This window comes from Gadus morhua, chromosome 7 (assembly GCF_902167405.1).
Source record: "Gadus morhua chromosome 7, gadMor3.0, whole genome shotgun sequence".
NCBI lineage: Eukaryota > Metazoa > Chordata > Actinopteri > Gadiformes > Gadidae > Gadus > Gadus morhua.
In genome coordinates, this window is record NC_044054.1 from 13,607,041 (window position 1) to 13,627,066 (window position 20,026).

Here is a 20,026-nt window from a genome sequence, read left to right on the forward strand (position 1 = left end):
ACACGGTGCGGTGTGTTTCAGTGTCCTGGATCTGAACGCCTTTGAGAGGCAGAACAAGGCAGAGGGTCTTGGCATGGTCTCAGAGGAAGGAACGAGTAAGGATTCAAACACACACAATGAATATGAGTAGTGTGTGACCTGAATGCCCACATCCCTGCCCTCCTGGTTATCAGATGACCTACCCACAAACAAAATAGGAATGTTTTGGTGTATTTTGTTGTTGTTTTGTTATGCTGTATGTCAAGAATACTAGGCAAACACACGATCCAAGGAGATTCAAATACACCTCAGAGGTCAGCATAGAGTACAGAACATCATATTCTGATTCACATCATACAGCATACAAGATCATAGGCAGAATAGGCTTTTTGAGTGTATTTCATTAACCCATTTTTACCAAAATAATGATGATTATTATTTTGATGAACTCTTGAGTGAATCAAAATAATTGTCCAATTTTTCCATTGTTTGATCAAACTTCTACGTTCCAACCATGTTTTTCATGTTAAACATTGTATGGGTGATACAGGGAATGAATTCATAGATCAATAAATGAAATCATGAGTAAATGAATGAACAAACCTTGGCCCTCCCATCTCCAAGTCCTCTTCTCAAGTCACCACACTCATCCTCTCTCTCCCCCCCTCCCTTCCTCTCATGGCCCCAGAGAAGAGAGAACAGGGTAAACCATCTCTCTCTCCATCTGTGTCTGTGTCCCTGTCGGTGGCTCTGTCTGTGTCTCTCTCTCTCTCTCTCTCTCTCTCTCCCTCTCTCTCTCTCTCTCTCTCTCTCTCTCTCTCTCTCTCTCTCTCGCTATATATATCTATATATCTATATATATATATATATATATATATATATTTCTCTCTATCTCTATATGTCTCTCTATTTCTCTATATATATATTTCTCTAGCTCTCTCTCTCTCTCTGGCACTCCTTGGCTCTCTGTCTTGGCCCCACTGTAGCTCTGCTCTGCTCAGGCTGCTTCTTTATCTATCTATACTTGCTCTTGATAAGGCAGCTGGAGTATCCCATCTTAATCATCTTATGAATGTGCAGTAGAACAGTGAAGTCTTAATGTCCTATGTCCGCCTGTTTGCTATGCTGTATTTACCGCTTTTTTTTGGTGTTTTTTCTTGTTGCATCTTGTGCATGTGAGTCAACAGTAGGTCGTCGACCCAACAGTCACTAACCGTGGCAACAGTCGGTAGTCATGGCAACAAGCAATACAGGTTGCAAGTTCAGTTCTGACTTTAGGAATTCCGGACCATTCTGTATTTTCTAGATATCCTTACACTAAAAAATATGAATGTTTACGCAGTACTTTTATTTTGTAATCTGAAATAAAACTGGCTTTCTTTATTTAGGTGAGAAAGTCATGGCGGACGATGAGTTCACATGTGATCTCTTCCGCTTCCTGCAGCTGCTGTGTGAAGGACACAATAACGGTGAGCATGAAAGGATTAGAAGAAGACAAGTACCACCTGAATCTGAAAGAGTAAAACACAGTTTCGATTTGCGCAACTGAATCTCTACTCGGCTGCAGATTTCCAGAACTACTTGCGTACGCAGACAGGAAGCACCACCACCATCAACATCATCATCTGCACCGTGGATTACCTACTGCGCTTACAGGTCGGTCAGGGGGCTCTTACTTTGAAACTCCCTTCATCCTTTTTTCTTAATTTCCATGTTTCCAATTATTATCCAATGAGAAGTGTAAAATCAGTGTTTGTGGTTGTTTTTCTGATCTCTGTAAAGGAGTCCATCAGCGACTTCTATTGGTACTACTCTGGCAAGGAGATCATCGATGAGCCGGGCAAGAAGAACTTCTCCAAAGCCATGATAGTGGCCAAGCAGATCTTCAACAGTCTCACTGAGTACATCCAGGTACCCCAGAATGTAGCACAAAATACTGGACAATAGCTAACTTACTTTGGTGCTAAATATAATGCCAGAAAATGCAAAAATATGTGTGTACATAATATAAGCAGTATAATGTATATGTAAATTCATAAGGTGAACGTTATCATTATAGTAGAAGTAAACATTATTATATCCTACCTCATTGTCTTAACGTGTCCGGTGTGGTTCTGTATACCGTCTGTGACTTTTTCCACTCAAAAGCCTTTTCTCTGGCCCTCCTCAATGGTCACCGAGGAGCTAACTGAGTGTTGTCGCTGGTCTGGTAGGGTCCGTGCACGGGGAACCAGCAGTCCCTGGCACACAGCCGGCTCTGGGACGCCGTGGTGGGCTTCCTGCACGTCTTTGCCCACATGATGATGAAGTTGGCGCAGGTACGCACCTGTCATCCACCCTCTCACCCCCGCTTTGAGGAGCCAGGATACGATAGGGACGCACACAAACACTTTGCTACTCTACATTGTACCACGTTTATTATCAACGCATAGCTAAATAGGCACAGGTATGCAAATGCTTATTCTATGTTCACACAAGTAATTGCGCTTCCTTCCTGCAGTTAATGCACTGGGGAACAATAGTTCATCCGAGGCATGGTGTATGCATACTTTGGATGGATGGATTTTCTTTTTATAGGGGCAATAGTGGTAATTTTTGCAGTAGTAATGACCATATGCAATGGTGAGCCGGTAATTGTTGCGCATGTGCCCAATATTATTTCATACAAGTGCGCTAAATTAAGCACATTTGAAGGGAAAGTTATATGCAAATATGTATTGTACAGTTCACCATGAAGGCTGAACTCCCGAATGTTACTTAACAAATTCCAAAGACTCTTCCTTGCATACGACATAGAGATTCATAGAGCATACAAAACCACACCCACTAAAGAGGTTGTGGTGTGTTCAAATAAAGTCACCAGTGTTATGATAGCGTTTCATTGCTAAACACTCTCAACACACTGGTGGCCGTACACAAAATATGCAAAAAAATATTCTGCCTGCAAGTGAAGTTAATTTATAGAACAAGATGCACACTTTTCTTCGGAAATATTTTGACTTATTATTCTGGCCTGGCCAATTTTGATTTTGATAAATAAGTCTTTAATCCATCCATCATTCGTGTTCTTCTGGCTGAAATTTTATAAATAGTCAAAGTACTTCCCGGGGAAATGGTGTTACCTTTTTGCTCTATGGAATATTTTGTGCATCCACTAGAGAACATTGTAATACTTGGTGTATACTAAGTGGCTTGTGCTACCAGCTTGGTATGTTTAGTGGCATGGTGGCATAGAGACTTGTAGGCCAATAAGATTAATTTAAAACTGCTTGAATAGGACTTTTCTAAGCATTCCCTTTGAAGTGGTAACATCTCGCTGGGATGAGGACAGTCTTTATCCGCATTGAACATCTTCACAGAACATAGTACATCTGCAAGAAAAGGCAAATACATATATATATATATATATGCAAATGCATATTTAGATACAAACAGCCTGGTGGTTAGTAGCATTTGTATTCATCAGTATAGAGTCTAAGAATTTTTTTTAAATTTCAACCTTTTCAGCTATCCAAATATCTTGTATTGTTATAGATTACATTGAATACTTCATACTTGCATACTTGTAAATGAGTATTTGATTGTGTTCTGTAAAAGGCTACAGTAGAGATACCTGATTTAGACTAAACTGCTTTGCAATGTAATCTTTAATTTTGTATTACTTGTCGTCAATTCCACGGTATATTGATTATTCAAACTGTTTTTCACATGGTCAATGCAGGGTAAAGTATGTATTCATTTTATTCATTTATCTATTGACGTGGTATTGTGATTACTGGTTTGTACTTTATTCAACCCATGCCTTCTTTTAACAGTGAGTCTTTAGAATCACCTGCCTTAGCACTATGATTAAATTCCCTTAAATTTACTTGTTAATTTTAATTTTAAGTACTTATTGGGAGTTTATTGCAGATACAGATCGATATTTTACCCAAAAGAATATGGGGAGAGAATCAATCGAATATAACAACCTCCCTTTTTCTAGTTTTTCAAAACATGGGCAAATTAAATTGTTATTATTAAATACATACAAATGAAGCAATAATAGTGATATTATTTATGAAGCACTGCTAAACTCTTACCAACCAATCAGCCCTTGTCTTCTAGAATTGAACCCCTCTGTAGTAAAATCATTGACCCTTCTACATACGATCAAACTCTTACTGTACTCTGCTTTTGCTGTAACGCAGGTCATTTTAAAGGCTCTCTGAAGAAACGAATATCCTATTAACGTCTGCTGTTTGACATTAATCTGCCTCCCGTCTCTACGTTGAAATACACACTCACACCCCCGTTCACGCACACATTTAACATTTAACCACCTGGAGTTTGCTGTCTTGCGGTTAGAGTTGGACTGATTCTTTTAATTTTTACTGTGTTGCTTTCCCGCTAATCCTTCGGTTAGCTAGTAGTCTGATGCTTTTCATGTGTACTGTGCTTCTGTCCCGTTACTCTACGGTGAGGTAGTGAAGTAGCGAAGAGGCTCAAATTGTGACCTTGTAGTAGAAGACAACACATTCGTGTTTTATGTGTTGAACTAACTAAGACTGAGTGCTAAGACTGAGTGCTTGAATCGTAGTCTCGTGATCCAACCATGAAATCTTGAATATAGCGTTAAGTAGTAAGTCGTTTTGTGTGGTTTACACACATTTTAAAATGACACATAGCAGCATATGTATAGCATCATTCATTCATCTGTGCCCTTTTTGAGAATGGTCGATTTGACTAGACTAGACTAACTGGACTAGAAATTATACATAATAGTATACTATTAAAAATGGGAAATCTGTCCTCATACCACCGAGACTATTAGTTATTCCTGAGGGTTCAGTAGGCTCCTAGGTGTCTGTCTGTCTGCCTGTCTGCCCGTCTGTCCGCCTGTATTAGTCTATGATAAACTGGTGTGTGGCATCTTATGCATGCATTCAGCTGCCCCCGGCTTCACCTCCACCTCCACCTCCGACCCTGACCAGCAACACACACACTAAAGGGACAAGAGTCGCTGTGAACAGTGATCATATAGTTCCCAATTAGTTTATATGAAGCTTGTTCTCAGGTATAGTAATTGTACAGCATAATTTACTTGAAGAGTTATACATACATTATACATTACTTTTTGTCCTTTTGTGAAATATTTGACTTGATGTTCTGAAATTCTTACTTCTTTACAACAATCCGTTTCAGTGCACCAAAGTATTAATAATTAGTCTAGGTCCACAACAAAACACAATATTTAACTATAGAAAGACATTGGTAAGATCTTTAACCAGAAGGCATGTTTATTTAGTGCAGTACATCATTTCATGAATTATGACTCTCGGTATGATGCCCTTGTATCTTATCTTTCTATTCTTGTTTAACATCACATGAGTAATCCATGCATCACTAATCCATAACGTCTAAGAGATGGTACCTTTCATACTATAGTGGTATAGAGGTTTGTTTCTCTACCGTAATAGGACTCCAGTCAGATCGGCTTACTGAAGGAGCTCCTGGATCTTCAGAAAGATATGGTCGTCATGCTGCTTTCCTTGTTAGAAGGTACGGCACCAGTCCAGGGCTGCAAAAAAATTGAATTTGGTTAAAACATCCTCCCGGTTGTGCTAATTGTGCTTTCCGATGTTTGCCAAGGAAACATCGTGAACGGCATGATTGCCCGCCAGATGGTGGACATGCTGGTGGAGTCCTCCAGCAACGTGGAGATCATCCTCAAGTTCTTCGACATGTTCCTCAAGCTGAAGGACATCGTGGCATCGGACGCCTTCCGCGACTACGTCACCGACCCGCGCGGCCTCATCTCCAAGAAGGACTTCCAGAAGTCCATGGACAGCCAGAAGCAGTACGCGCCCTCCGAGATCCAGTTCCTGCTGTCCTGCTCGGAAGCCGACGAGAACGACATGATCAACTACGACGAGTTCGCCAACCGCTTCCAGGAGCCCGCCAAGGACATCGGCTTCAACATCGCCGTGCTGCTCACCAACCTGTCGGAGCACGTGCCGCACGACGCGCGGCTCAAGAACTTCCTGGCGCAGGCCGAGAGCGTCCTCAACTACTTCCGGCCCTTCCTCGGCCGCATCGAGATCATGGGCGCCAGCCGCAAGATCGAGCGCATCTACTTTGAGATCAGCGAGGTGAACCGCAAGCAGTGGGAGATGCCGCAGGTCCGGGAGTCCAAGCGGCAGTTCATCTTCGACGTGGTGAACGAGGGCGGTGAGTCGGAGAAGATGGAGATGTTTGTGAACTTCTGCGAGGACACCATCTTTGAGATGAACATCGCCTCGCAGATCTCGGAGCAGGAGGAGGAGGAGAAGGGGGAGGACGACGACGAGGAGGTACCCGAGGGGGCCGTGGACGGGGCGGCGACGGCGGCCGGGGAAGGGGGCGGCGGAGGGGGCGACGAGGAGCTCACCGGAGAGGAGGCGCCGCCCGAGTCGAGCTCGGCCTTCGGCGACTTCATCAACAGCGTGCTGGGCTTCCTGGCCATCTTCACCTTCCGCAACCTGCGGCGGCAGTACCGCCGCGTGCGGAGGATGACGGTGAAGGAGATCGTGGTGGCCCTGACCGTGTTCTTCTGGACCGTCCTGGTCAGCATCCTGCACTTCATCTACAGCGTGTGCAAGGGCTTCTTCATGCTCATCTGGCACGCGCTGTTCGGCGGCGGCCTGGTGGAGGGCGCCAAGAACATCACCGTGACGGAGATCCTGGCCAGCATGCCGGACCCCACCCAGGACGACGTGCACGCCGACCTGCCCGGGGAGCCGGGGGGCGGGGAGGTGCAGGACGCGGGCGGGCTGACGGACACGGGGGACGCGGGCACCGGGGACGAGGAGGAGGACGACTCGGGGGACATGGAGGGGGGCAGGGTGGCGGGTGCGGACGCCCCGGGCGGGCTGGGCGACATGGGGGTGGAGGCGGCCGTGGATCCGCCCACACCGGAGGGGACCCCCATCACCAGGAGGAAGAAGGTGAGGGGGGGGGGGGGACACCGCTGGGACAGACTTCTGTTTGACTAAGAGGATTATTGGTCAATTCTTGTGATCTGTTTAGATATACTCGAGATAGTTAGTTGAATGGTAAAAATATAACTGAATTATTTTGTTCAATAATAACTGAAAGGTTAGGACGTAGGAGAGATGACGCACAAATAACCCCAGTTTGGCTCTAACCCTGCGTTGTAAAGAATCATTCAAACTGGGGCTTTCCCTATCCAGTTCTATGAACACATCCACTCATGTTCCCCATGTCCTCTGGTGCCTGCAGGCCCCAGCGGAGGCTGACGCCGGGCCGGTTCTCCCCGAGCCCCCAGCACCCGTCCCGGAGCCCGAGAAAGCAGAGTACGACTTCCATCCACAATATTCATCCTCAGAACTTAGACGATGTCGTCAACAAACCGCCCACCTGAACCCAATCCATGATTCTCTTAGTTAATCAAGGTGTGATCCTATGATTTTTGTTCACTGTTAGTGTTGAAAATGGAGAGAAGGCAGAACCCAGAGAGGAGGAGAAACGCCCGCGACCGAAGAAGGCGGTGGCCAAGAAGGAGAAGCCCAGGAGAGAGGGCGGCTTCCAGATCTGGACGGAGCTGGACAACCAGAGGAACAAGTTCATGGTGATGCGTCTGGGCTCTCGGTGCCATGCACACCTAGTTCCACCGCACACGTGTAACAGTCATCTGAACTACTTTGTGCGTTCTGATTCTGTTTGTAGAATTACCTCTCCAGGAACTTCTACAACCTCCGCTTCCTAGCGCTGTTCCTGGCCTTCGCGCTGAACTTCATTCTGCTGTTCTACAAAGTAAGGGAAACACGTTTTAATGATTTAACTGTGCCTAGTGTTGAACAGTGTTCACGCTGGTTCTCACATAATGGATTCATGCTTTATTCATCATTACTTCATATTCAATACTTTAATATCCTAATACTTGAAGCCCCAAACTGTTACTTAGATCTTATTTGGAATGAAGTGAACTTGATTTGAAAATGAAAATGATGTTGTGGTTGACGTCAACGGGTGATCAAAGATGGACTTTCTAGAGACTTTTCCCATGATGCATTGCTTTTCGCCAGAACCTTACCATACCCTAAAACACACCAAACTCTCACATTTTCTCCCTGATTTCCGTATCCGCCTTTGACTTCTGAATAAGTAATTAAGGGTTCGCAATCTCCAAAAATTTCAGTTGATACATTTCAGTCCCCCTCCCGGGTCCGTACCCAGACTGTAACCGTGTTGAACCCGTCGACAGGTGTCCGACGGCCCTCTAGGCGCCGAGGACGAGATGGAAGCTTCCGGAATGTTCGAGGGCAGCGCCATGTTGGAGGGTTCCGGTCTGTTTGAAGGTTCCGGGGAGGAGGTGGAGGGGTCCGGGATGGGCGAGGGAGCGGAGGAAGAGGAGGAGGAGGAGCCGGGGCCGGTGTACTTCTTCCTGGAGGAGAGCACCGGGTACATGCAGCCCACCATGTCCTTCCTGTCCGTGCTGCACACCGTCATCTCCTTCATCTGCATCATCGGCTACAACTGCCTCAAGGTACGGAGAGGAATGTACTCATCATGTCAAAATCAAAAACGGACATTAGCCTGAACAACTGATCATACTTACTGATATATGTACCTGATAGAACACAAGGTACTGCTGATAACAATATAATTCTATAATAAACTGATATTAAGCTGATAAAGACATGGAACAACCAGGTGTTTTAAAGCTGCACTATGTGTGTTTATCCACAAGCAGCCTCTAGTGGCCTGAGATGTAACTACAGTTACAGCTCTGTTGTCCTCAGACCACATTCACCGTCGACGGAGAGTCCCCACACAGATCTTCCTCGTCCCGTCAGACTACCATCCCGCTGATTTCATGTGGCCGCGGCCTTTGTGTGTAACATCCTGGTGGGCGTGTCTCCTCCTCAGATCCCCCTGGTGATCTTCAAGCGGGAGAAGGAGCTGGCCAGGAAGCTGGAGTTTGACGGAATGTACATCACAGAGCAGCCTGAGGACGACGACATCAAGGGCCAGTGGGACCGCCTGGTCCTCAACACGCCGTGAGTACTGAACAGGAGGGTCCTCAATGAGTACTCTGTACCTACTGAGTACCGTGAAGTAGAACAAGGTGAAACAATTCATTAGTACCGTGTAGCATGACATCAGAACCCTGTACCCACCGAGTACTGTGAAGTAGGACAAGGAGAAATATTATGAAAATACTGTGGAATATAGCATAAATACCCCATACTGAATAATGAACACTGGTTATACTGAAGTATAACCAGTGTTCATACTTGTTATTAATATTACAATGTACGTAGAGTATTCTGAGATATCACAATTATGAATACTCCATGGGTAAATACTAGTAATTACTAGAAATTGTAAGTACTATGGAACACTAAGACCCTTGTAATGTTTACTTTGAAATACATATTATGCTAATATAATGAATTAATGAGTGAGTGAGTGAGTTAGTAAGTGAGTGAATGACTGTTAAACAACAGAATGCCATCAACCTCTGAGTTGCCATAATCACAAAAAAGCTAAAAACAAAACAAAAAAGTGCATTTCTTCTATAATTGTACTTGACTTTTCCTTCTTCTGCAGCTCTTTTCCAAACAACTACTGGGACAAGTTTGTCAAGAGAAAGGTGAGCTTGTTGGGCCGTCCCACTCTTACTTGGTCCATGGTGTTGTGTTGAGGCGTGCAGCCTGACCTGTGGTTCCCCCCGGCACCGCGCAGGTCCTGGATAAGTACGGGGACATCTACGGCCGGGAGCGCATCGCCGAGCTGCTGGGGGTGGACCTGGCCTCGCTGGACGTCAGCAAGGAGCACGAGAAGAAGACTGAGGAGCCCGACAACTCCATGTTCACCTGGTGACTACGCGCACACACACACACACACACACACACACACACACACACACACACACACACACACACACAGGGACAACTCTGTGTTCACCTGGGGACCACGCATGCACGCACACTACCATAAATACACAGTAAATAGAGTCACAGAACTTTAACCTGATGACCTCACACACACACACACACACACACACACACACACACACACACACACTAACTCCACGAATGGTGAAACACTCTGCTTCAACTCATGCTCCTATTCCCATAAACATGATGATGTATTTTGTTTTCTTCTCAGGGCTACCCAGTCCGACCTCAAGTACCAGATCTGGAAGTTTGGGGTTATTTTTACCGATGGTGTAAGCACAGAAATTCCCTTACTATGAATCATAAAAAGTATAATATGAAGGCTATATGCCTTTATCATTTAAAGACTTGGAATGGGAATATCTGCTTTGTTTCTGACGTCCCCCCCCTGTGGTGAGCAGACCTTCCTTTACCTGTGCTGGTACCTCATCATGTCCCTGCTGGGACACTACAACAACTTCTTCTTCGCCTGCCACCTGCTGGACATCGCCATGGGCGTCAAGACACTGCGCACCATCCTGTCCTCCGTCACCCACAACGGCAAACAGGTGGGGGGGGGGGGCTCGGACCCGGCGGTGCAGTCAGTCATCCAGCACAGACACCTTGGTCTTCATCCACTCGCATCCCAGAAACATCCCAGCATGCTTCTCACTTTCCATACGATGCGTTGAGGGTCAAAAAGCCATAGGAATCACAGCTCAAGCCTAGTAGATTAACCTTGTCTTTTACGGGGTGCCCGGTGGTTCACCGGGTGGAACACGTAGCGTTAAGGCTTAGTCTGATCGCAGGGACCCAGGTTTTATATTCCTGCCCGCTTTGCTGCATGTCCTGCCCTCTCTCATATCAAACCATACCATACCATCATAAAGCAGAAAAAAAGCTAAATTAATCGTAGGAAAAAAATATATGTTTTTTATAACTAGTGTGGGAGCGTTATATAACTAGTGTGCCACCCGGGCGTGTAGCATGCACATTGCGACACTGTGCACGTAGCTTGCACATTGCCCAATTTGCAGACTAACTGCCACCTGGGTGACTTAACTGGGCTCCTCAAGACGCAGGGGGCTGGTGATGGAAACCCAGTCAATTGTAAAAGTTTGTGGACAACGGTCCATGCCCTCCTACACGGCCAAGTGCCGTGTAGGAGATCTCTCCCTGAGTGTCTTTGGTGATGGCTGCCTTAACCTGTTGCACACTCAATGTGCCACAGGTGAGTACTCAATGTGCCACAGGTGAGTACTCAATGTGCCACAGGTGAGTACTCAATGTGCCACAGGTGAGTACTCAATGTGCCACAGGTGAGTACTCAATGCGCCACAGGTGTGCAGCCTCCCCCAGCCCCAGAGTCCAATCATACTGACTCTAGGCCAGGGCATGCTGCTTAAACCAGCCATCATCCCCCACACACTCCCACCCAGTGGTGGTGCAACATAGTGACACAGTGCATTCCTCATTCAGGACTTGAGGTCAGAAGAACAAGAGAGCGCCACGCTAGTAGTCGTCGTATGTGATGGGGTGGCTGATCATGTTATCGTGTGTGTGTGTGTGTGTGTGTGTGTGTGTGTGTGTGTGTGTGTGTGTGTGTGTGTGTTGACAGCTCATGATGACGGTGGGTCTCCTGGCCGTGGTGGTCTACCTCTACACCGTGGTGGCCTTCAACTTCTTCAGGAAGTTCTACAACAAAGGGGAGGAAGGGGAGGAGCCCAACATGAAGTGTGACGACATGATGACCGTGAGTCTGAGAACGCAGCGCCGTGACGTCACGCGATGACGTCACATGATGCGGTGCTGTCGTCCTATAGCTCGTTAGCACCGAGCAAGAGGACCGCAGCTCGGTCTGCGTCCGGCCCGCCGAGCGTTGAAGGGGACAGACTGGTGTGTTGGCGATGGTATTGTCGAATGTTGGTGTATTCTACAATACCTTGAGTAGTAACCAAATGTTACATTTCAGCTTATTTCTAAACGGTTCGTATAGACTCTGAGTTGTATATTTTCGGTTGTATTAATTCTCGAAGTGGAAATCATGGTTGGATCAGAGGGTTGAATAGATGGTTTATTCCAGGATGTAATACAGCGAGATACAGACTTAGGTGGAATAATCTATAGTGTAGGCGGTTGAGGAGCAGTTTCAAGACGCGTTCCTTGTCTGTCGATCCCTCTTCTCACCGAACCAAAGGGTTGGGGCGAGTATCATAATAAAGAAAACGTTAATAACAAGAGAACAGAAGCAGTCTCTCCCTTGATAAGGTATATGGCCCTGGCTATGTCCCAGACGACCAGATTGATTCGTCCTTGTTGAGACATAACAAATGGCGGAATGTTGGAAATAACACCACGTATCATTTGGAGATGCACTGGCCTGTTTCTAGACTAAAAAATTTGAACACAGTGAAACGAAGAGTCTATTCAATAGTTTAGAAATAAGCTGATATCTAAAAGTATCAAAGAACGGGGTTGAACCCAATCCCCTGCAGTCTACCTGTAGACATGCTTTTGCCAGATTTATAACCCTGTCCGTCTCTCTCTCTCTCTCTCTCTCTCTCTCTCTCTCTCTCTCTCTCTCTCTCTCTCTCTCTCTCTCTCTCTCTCTCTCTCTCTCTCTCTCTCTCTCTCACTCTCTCTCTCTCTCTCCCCCCCCCCTTTCTCTCTCTCTCTCTCTCTCTCTCTCTCTCTCTCTCTCTCTCTCTCTCTCTCTCTCTCTCTCTCTCTCTCTCTCTCTCTCTCTCTCTCTCTCTCTCTCTCTCTCTCTCTCCCTCCTCCCAGTGCTACCTGTTCCACATGTACGTGGGCGTGCGAGCGGGCGGTGGTATCGGGGATGAGATCGAGGACCCAGCGGGGGACGACTACGAGATTTACCGGGTGGTCTTCGACATCACCTTCTTCTTCTTCGTCATCGTCATCCTGCTCGCCATCATCCAAGGTCTGGGGCCGTGACCCTCCATGAGCAGGTTCCACTCCCTCCACCGGGAGGGCCATAGGCCTCATGTGATCACCCACGCTCCCCTCGGACCGCTGGTCCCCTCTCCCTTTCAACCCACGTCCCTGTCCGGCTCCGCTTTAATGACCATGAAGTCACACAAGCCCATAGACCGTAAAAAAAAAGATATAAAAAAAGAATTAGAAGTTGAAGTTGAATCACTTGGGTCACTTCACACCAGCAGCGCTTATGGGCTGCTGCCCGGGCACTGTGGTCACCAGACACTCACCATGCATAAAGAAAACTAGTCAAAGTTGATGTTTTTCTTGAATCTCTGTGTTCAGGTCTGATCATCGACGCGTTTGGAGAACTCAGGGATCAACAAGAGCAGGTTAAAGAAGACATGGAGGTACGTTTTAGGGTGGTCCGTTCTATCGATTGGAGGGCCAATCGTGGGCGACGTTCCCACTGCCTACTGCATATTGTACGCCTGCATACTGTGAGTAAAGAAACCTTGTGACCTTTCAGACCAAGTGCTTCATCTGCGGCATCGGCAGCGACTACTTCGACACGACGCCGCACGGCTTCGAGACGCACACCTTTGACGAGCACAACCTGGCCAACTACATGTCTGTGTATTTTTTGCTGTTACTATAGCAACTAGAAGAACCTGCGAGATACGTGTAGTGAAATAAACAGCCGGGGTTTGTTTTGTTTTATTTCCCCAGGTTCTTCCTCATGTACCTCATCAACAAAGACGAGACGGAGCACACTGGCCAGGTGGGTCCCCACTTTTTACAGTCGCTACTCCGATCGCATTTTAGCTTCAGCTAGCATGGCTATGCCCGGGGCTGTTTGCGCTGTTGACCCGCTGTGTTCCTCCCCCCCCTGTCCGTGCCCTGGTATGCCAGGAGTCGTATGTGTGGAAGATGTACCAGGAGCGAAGCTGGGACTTCTACCCTGCTGGGGACTGCTTCAGGAAGCAGTATGAGGACCTGCTCTCCTAGTGACCGCCACAACCACCAGATCCCTTTACCAACCGCTGCCTCAGCAGGAAGACTCCGCTGCTGTGCGGGAACGATCGGATCCAGATTCATACGCAACTACTAGTAGTTATGCAGGAGGGTGTGTAGTTATACACAGCTACCCGTTGTTACATATATACCAGTACCTGTTATAGCGGTTATGCAGATGACCGCGTGGTGATGTATTGGCTGGCAAAACACTGGTTATCAACAAAGCACCTCGACCGATCTCCTCTGGCGGCCAACTGTATCCGTGCTTCGCATCGTGATGCGCTTACAAAAGGCTCACAATCTTTACTGTCCAGTGGGTAAATTAAATCTTTACAATCACTTGACCTGCGAGACCTCTCCTTACAAACACTGCTTGTTCTGGGTGTCATGATACTCAGCCTCCCCCCAGTTGGAAGCTGCGTCGTTCAAGTCTGTTTTATAAAGAATACTATGGCTGTGTTATAAAGTTTTAAATCTTTGTACAATCTGTAAAGGGGGAAATCTCCTAAATGAGTAGCAACATGATGTTACAGTGTAGCTCAGTTACAGTACCATGTTCGCTTCTTGTTCTCCAATGCAACAAACATTTCTATTGTCAATCCAAAACACATGCAGTAATCATGTTGTAATTGTAATTTTCCTTCTACCAAGTGATCCAGCTGTAGGAGTCAAATGTTTGATTTTAATTTATTTCATTTTATTTAGTCTGTGTTCATTGCTATTTATTGTGAAGGCATAAAATATATCTTTGTCTTGATTAAAATGTGATTAAAGTTAAATAAATCAAAATTGGAACAAAGAGCCTTTATTCCTTTAATAGTGACGCACGGTATGCTTCTGTTTATTTCAAAACATTTCTTTGCCTGAAGATTTTTCAAGAAAGGATTGATTCGTTCCAAACATGTGCGTCCAAACATGTGCGTGCGCGCATGCATGTGTGTGCACGTGTCTGTGTTTCTGTGTGCAAGTGATGAGTAAGACATCACAACATAAGAGTTATTTTCTTTGTATACCAGATAATGCTATATTGTAAACTGGATGAAGCCAGATTTCAAGGATAACCTCTTGTGTTCTGATGCGTTTAACCTGAGAGCCGTTTTGCATAACCAATACCACCAATAAATATGTTTTCTTTGGTGAATAGATGATCTTATAATTTGTTACGGAGATTATACACATTAGTATTGCACTGTTTGGAAAAAAGTAATGGTGTGCCATTATTTCTATCAAATATGTAGGCCTACAGTAAATTGTGTGCTGAAATATGTTTTAAATGTAAACACTGTTGCAGCTGAATTACTATTTTCATACTTGTATTTATGGTTACTTTGTGTGTTTCTAAGTTTAGACTGAAATTTAAGAAGTTGCGGAATAAATGTGTTTGTTAATGCTTTAATTTATGAAAAACATTCTGTATCATTGGCCACTAGGTGGCAGTCAAATACAATTTTATTTCTAAATATAAAAACTCGGGTAGGGAATTTGGAGAAGCCAGCTAGAGCAAGCTCGATTTTCGTTTTAAAGTATTCTACCATAAAAATCCCACTTCTCCCTCAGGCCTTCCTCCACAGCCGCCCCTCAAAACGGTTGATGCTCTCTAGCTTGAGTCCGCATCGAGTGCACGTGCAGAGCCTGTGCAGGTAGCCGGGTAGGTCAGGTAGAGAGAGGCAAGCCACCCATTCATTTTATTGGGGCAGAATACAATTAATGGAGGGGCATAGTATAGGCCTGAGACAGCAAGAGCTACCCCATAGCATTGCATTTATTGCTTGCCTTCGGGATGTAGATAGAATTGCATCAAATTTGCAAGAAATAATAGATGCATTTTTTTTCCAACCATTAAACCAAATCAATAATTACATTCCTGACTGCTATATGTGTTGAAGTAGGCTATATCGATATATATATATATTAATATATATCTTTAGTGCAGGGGCTAAAGGTGTCCATATATTGACATGGAGCGCAGGTGAAAGGTCACGGGAGCTTAACCGATTATTATTATTTTTCTTATAAATGGCAGTAGCCATACTTTGTTTTAAAAGTAAAAAGAAAAAAGCCTCAAACCTGCAAGTAACCGTTAAGGATCAGTTTGTTTAGGTTGTGAAAGCAGCCATCTGTTGGTTGGGTCGTGTTTGATATTCACCGCTGGCAGATACAAGGTCAGCTGCTGCCACCTGAATGCTTCCCACCACCAGTTGATTCTGTTTACATCATTCATGAGTTGTATATTATGAATACTGCCTATATGGTTATGGCCTTTCCTCAACAGCATTGTCTTCTGCTGAGCAGTTCTATAATTAGAACAGCTACGTATTGGGGCAAGGGAGTGAAAGGTCGTCTACAAGTAGATGACCCTTCACTTCAGGGGAAGGTTCAGAGGAAGAAAAGCAGCCATTTCTGGGATAATGCACTGCATAGTTGAATTATGTGTGCAGAGTTGAATTATTTGTGCATAACAGATGCAGACTCTTTCTTTCATGAGGATTTTAAATAGTTTACGGGAGTCTGGTTTTGGTGCAGAGGGCCAATGACTTAAAGCCATGTTTCAATGTTCTAGTCATCAATCTTTTAGAGGCTGCAAAATAGTCACAGCATCTGATTTCAAACTGAAGATAAAGGAAGATAAACATATTACAATGACATGTGTGAAACACACAGACACACACACACACACACACACACACACACACACACACACACACACACACACACACACACACACACACACACACACACACACACACACACACACACACACACACACACACGTATATGTACTGAAAAACCCAGGGACACATACATATGTGGATGGGACAATTTGAAGGTTGTGTTTAATTTATGCGGTTCCTTTAATGTGTGTGGGACAATTTTAACCTTTATTAAAAGAGTTAACCCATGCATGGTCTCCAAGTTGCCATTCCCTATAGATACAGCGTGTAGGAGGACTAACCAGAGATCTGACAGAGAGATCAGCAACCAGGGTCAGGGGCCCGCAGAGGTTAATGTGTAATTTCTGTGGGGCTTCGGGTGACAGTGGATTGGAGGAAGGGATATCTCCAGATATCCCCACAGCCTGAGCTTCGGTCCATTGAGCTGCTCTGCTCTCATTCATTGGGACGCACATTGACCTGCGGACCCTCTCAGCCTCAGAGGCAGGTAACAAGAACCTAGAAAGGCACCCGAAGGTTCATTTATATAGTATAGCAGCGAAGCTTTTCCTCCTTCACGTTTGTATGTCATGAAATCGTTCATGTTTTTCGTCTGCATTATGGTATGTATTCTGTGTATTATCGGGTTGAATTGAATGAGGTTAATGAGGTAAGAATTAATATTGATCTGTTTGCGTGATGAATTATGATGTCCTTCATGGTGTTGTCAGTGCTAAGAGGTGTTTTTATTGTTTGATTGTCCTTGTCTTTTTGTGAGGCTGAGATCCTTGCAGTTGCCCCGTCTTTATAGCAGGTTGAGGACAGAACAGTTCAAAGGAAGGGCAACGGCAAGTTGCCCTTCATTCATTTGTGTAAACTAATAAAGTAAACCATCGTGTGCAGGTGCTGCAGTACCCCCCCCCCCCCCCGGTGGTGCAAGTGTTGGTGGTGGTGGTGGTGTTGGTGGTGGTATTGGTGGTGGTGGTGGTGGTGGTATTGGTGGTGGTATTGGTGGTGGTGGTGGTGGTGTTGGTGGTGGTGGTGGTGGTGGTGGTGGTGGTGGTGGTGGTGGTGGTGGCGGTGGTGGTGGTGGAGGTGGTGGTGGTGGAGGTGGTGGTGCTGGCTATGTTGGTGGTGGTGGTGGAGGTGGTGGTGGTGGTGGTGGTGGTGGTGGTGGTGGTGGTGGTGGTGGTGGTGGTGGTGGTGGTGGTGGTGGAGGTGGTGGTGGTGGTGGTGGTGGTGGAGGTGGTGGTGGTGGTGATGCTGCTGCTGCTGGCTGTGTTGTGTGTCCCAGGATCAGTAACTGGAATCTGTCCCTGCTGTGTGTCTCCGATCGCAGGGTCAGGCTGGTTACTGCACCCTGGGGGGCGCCCTCTCTCCCAATGCAATTCAAAAGAGCTTTATCGGCATGGGAAATATGTACCCATATAACTCTACCAAAGTAGAGAACATAACGAGGACCTCAAAGGAGACAAAAACACACAAGATTAGAGGTACTAGAAAAGTGTAATACAAAGTAGCAGGGATGTAGGTAAGATCTCTCTCTCTCTCTCGCTCTCTCGCTCTCTCTCTCTCTCTCTCTCTCTCTCTCTCTCTCTCTCTCTCTCTCTCTCTCTCTCTCTCTCTCTCTCTCTCTCTCTCTCTCTCCACTATGGCTCTCTCTCTCTCTCTCTCTCTCTCTCTCTCTCTCTCTCTCTCTCTCTCTCTCTCTCTCTCTCTCTCTCTCTCTCTCTCTCTCTCTCTCTCTCTCTCTCCCTCTTTCTCTCTCTCTCTCTTTCTGTCTCTCACTCTCCGCACGCTGGTGTCTCCATTAACCCAGCGTTTTTTAGATGGGGGGGGGGGGGGGGTTATTGGATGATGTGTTCCCCAGAACCCTGTGTTGGTTCTGGGATTGCAGGAGGGGCAGCAGAGGGGAAGGCCTGGAAACGGCACTGTGGTCGTCCATGGGAGAACCACACCAACCTCATTATGCACACAGTGCTGGAGTTCAAATGGTCAATTTGAGTTGGTTTAGTTAAGAGAAGCTTGGGTGAGTTTAGCCTAAAGAACTTTGGGATAGGGTTAGGCTTAGACGGTTAGGTAATAAGTTTGAATAGGTTCAGATTTATGATCTTGGGTATAAATACAGTTTGAAACGGGTAGGTTGACCATTCCTGCTAACCAGATTGCAGTGTGCTAACTGTTTTACAAAACGAAAATCTGAGATAACTCAGACATAAATTAACATAATTGGTGAACAACCCTGTTAAATTGATCATTTATCATTATCAATCTAAATCAATTCTAATCCCAATTGAAATACCTCTGTAGGGTAGAGCTCATAATGATGGCAAACAGAATCAAGATACAAACTATACTATATAACTAAACATTTTGTGATATCCTTTTACTTTATACTGTTTTGTTATACATGTTAATATAAAGTAGTTTTCTCGTTGTATAATCTCCTGTGGAAGAAATTGTAATGCAGTGGGTGTGGTTGTACAGCAAACTCTATTAAAGATATTAAAGATATTTTGCAATGTCTATTTACATGAATCACTGGTAACGAATGACTTTTGTGTCTGTTGGTTTCATAGCAACAAGTAGCCTACATTGAGTAACGAATTAATTAGTGTTGACGTTTTTTTCTTTGAGGAGAACCACAATAAATATGGTTATGTAACAGTTTCGAAATCCAGACTAGAAGACAACGGGGGAAGATCCGAAAAATATAGTTGCTTAACTATTATATTCGATTTTTCCAGTGTAGGCCAAACGAAGGCCTTATGACTGCAAAACATTCCAAGAAAAGGGAAATTTCTGAAAGATCCAGAGTGCGTTCAGTTGTTATATGGCTGACTCTAACCGACCTTGGCAAACAGACAGAATGAGTTTTTATTAACAGAAATGCTTAACTGAGAGACAACAGCGTTTATCACCTACTGATGACACCAGCTCGGTGTGGAAAGGGGGAGGCACACACACACACACACACACACACACACACACACACACACACACACACACACACACACACACACACACACACACACACACACACACACACGCACACGTTTCGGGTTCTGTCCCTTCTGTCTGTGCTATGCGCCCACCCCCTCCTGTCACCTATAACCACCACTATACGGGTCACACATTCCCCAGAGGTCACTTCTATTATAGGACCATCGCAGAACTGCCGCACCCATGCACACACATACCACACCGTAATATTAATGGGAAACCGTTCAATTATTATTATTATCGCGACTCCGGTTAGCGGTCCCTGGCTGCTTGAAGGTTGCTGCTTCGATCCCCTGCGCCTCCATGCTAAGTTTCGAGGTGTCCCTGAGAGAAAAAATAATAGCCTAACTGCTGCAGACAAGCTGGCTTTTGCCTTGCATGGTTGACAATGCGGTGGCTGTATGGACGTGTGCATGCCATTAAGGCGCTGTTGTAAAGCGCTTGGAGTGCCCACAGGTTAGAAAGGCGCTGAATGCAGTCCATTGACCATGTGTCAGGTCCATGCGCCGTTCTGTC

At 45.6% G+C, this 20,026-nt stretch overlaps 1 protein-coding gene across 1 annotated transcript in view; it reads left to right on the forward strand.

Annotated features, from left to right (window-relative positions):
• The window catches only part of LOC115546754 (ryanodine receptor 1), a 67,209-nt gene extending 52,212 nt beyond the window's left edge, over positions 1-14,997 (forward strand). The window contains exons 85-107 of the mRNA XM_030360489.1: positions 22-95; positions 668-682; positions 1,368-1,448; positions 1,547-1,635; positions 1,762-1,890; positions 2,193-2,297; positions 5,439-5,520; positions 5,611-6,944; positions 7,240-7,313; positions 7,444-7,588; positions 7,687-7,773; positions 8,225-8,506; positions 8,890-9,020; positions 9,574-9,616; positions 9,709-9,842; positions 10,135-10,195; positions 10,325-10,471; positions 11,521-11,655; positions 12,687-12,843; positions 13,185-13,249; positions 13,369-13,469; positions 13,569-13,620; positions 13,752-14,997. Coding sequence (XP_030216349.1) covers positions 22-95; positions 668-682; positions 1,368-1,448; positions 1,547-1,635; positions 1,762-1,890; positions 2,193-2,297; positions 5,439-5,520; positions 5,611-6,944; positions 7,240-7,313; positions 7,444-7,588; positions 7,687-7,773; positions 8,225-8,506; positions 8,890-9,020; positions 9,574-9,616; positions 9,709-9,842; positions 10,135-10,195; positions 10,325-10,471; positions 11,521-11,655; positions 12,687-12,843; positions 13,185-13,249; positions 13,369-13,469; positions 13,569-13,620; positions 13,752-13,847 — 3,619 coding nt within the window. The 3' untranslated portion in view covers positions 13,848-14,997. The remainder of the gene's footprint in view (positions 1-21; positions 96-667; positions 683-1,367; positions 1,449-1,546; positions 1,636-1,761; positions 1,891-2,192; positions 2,298-5,438; positions 5,521-5,610; positions 6,945-7,239; positions 7,314-7,443; positions 7,589-7,686; positions 7,774-8,224; positions 8,507-8,889; positions 9,021-9,573; positions 9,617-9,708; positions 9,843-10,134; positions 10,196-10,324; positions 10,472-11,520; positions 11,656-12,686; positions 12,844-13,184; positions 13,250-13,368; positions 13,470-13,568; positions 13,621-13,751) is intronic.
• The last annotated feature ends 5,029 nt before the right edge of the window (positions 14,998-20,026 follow it).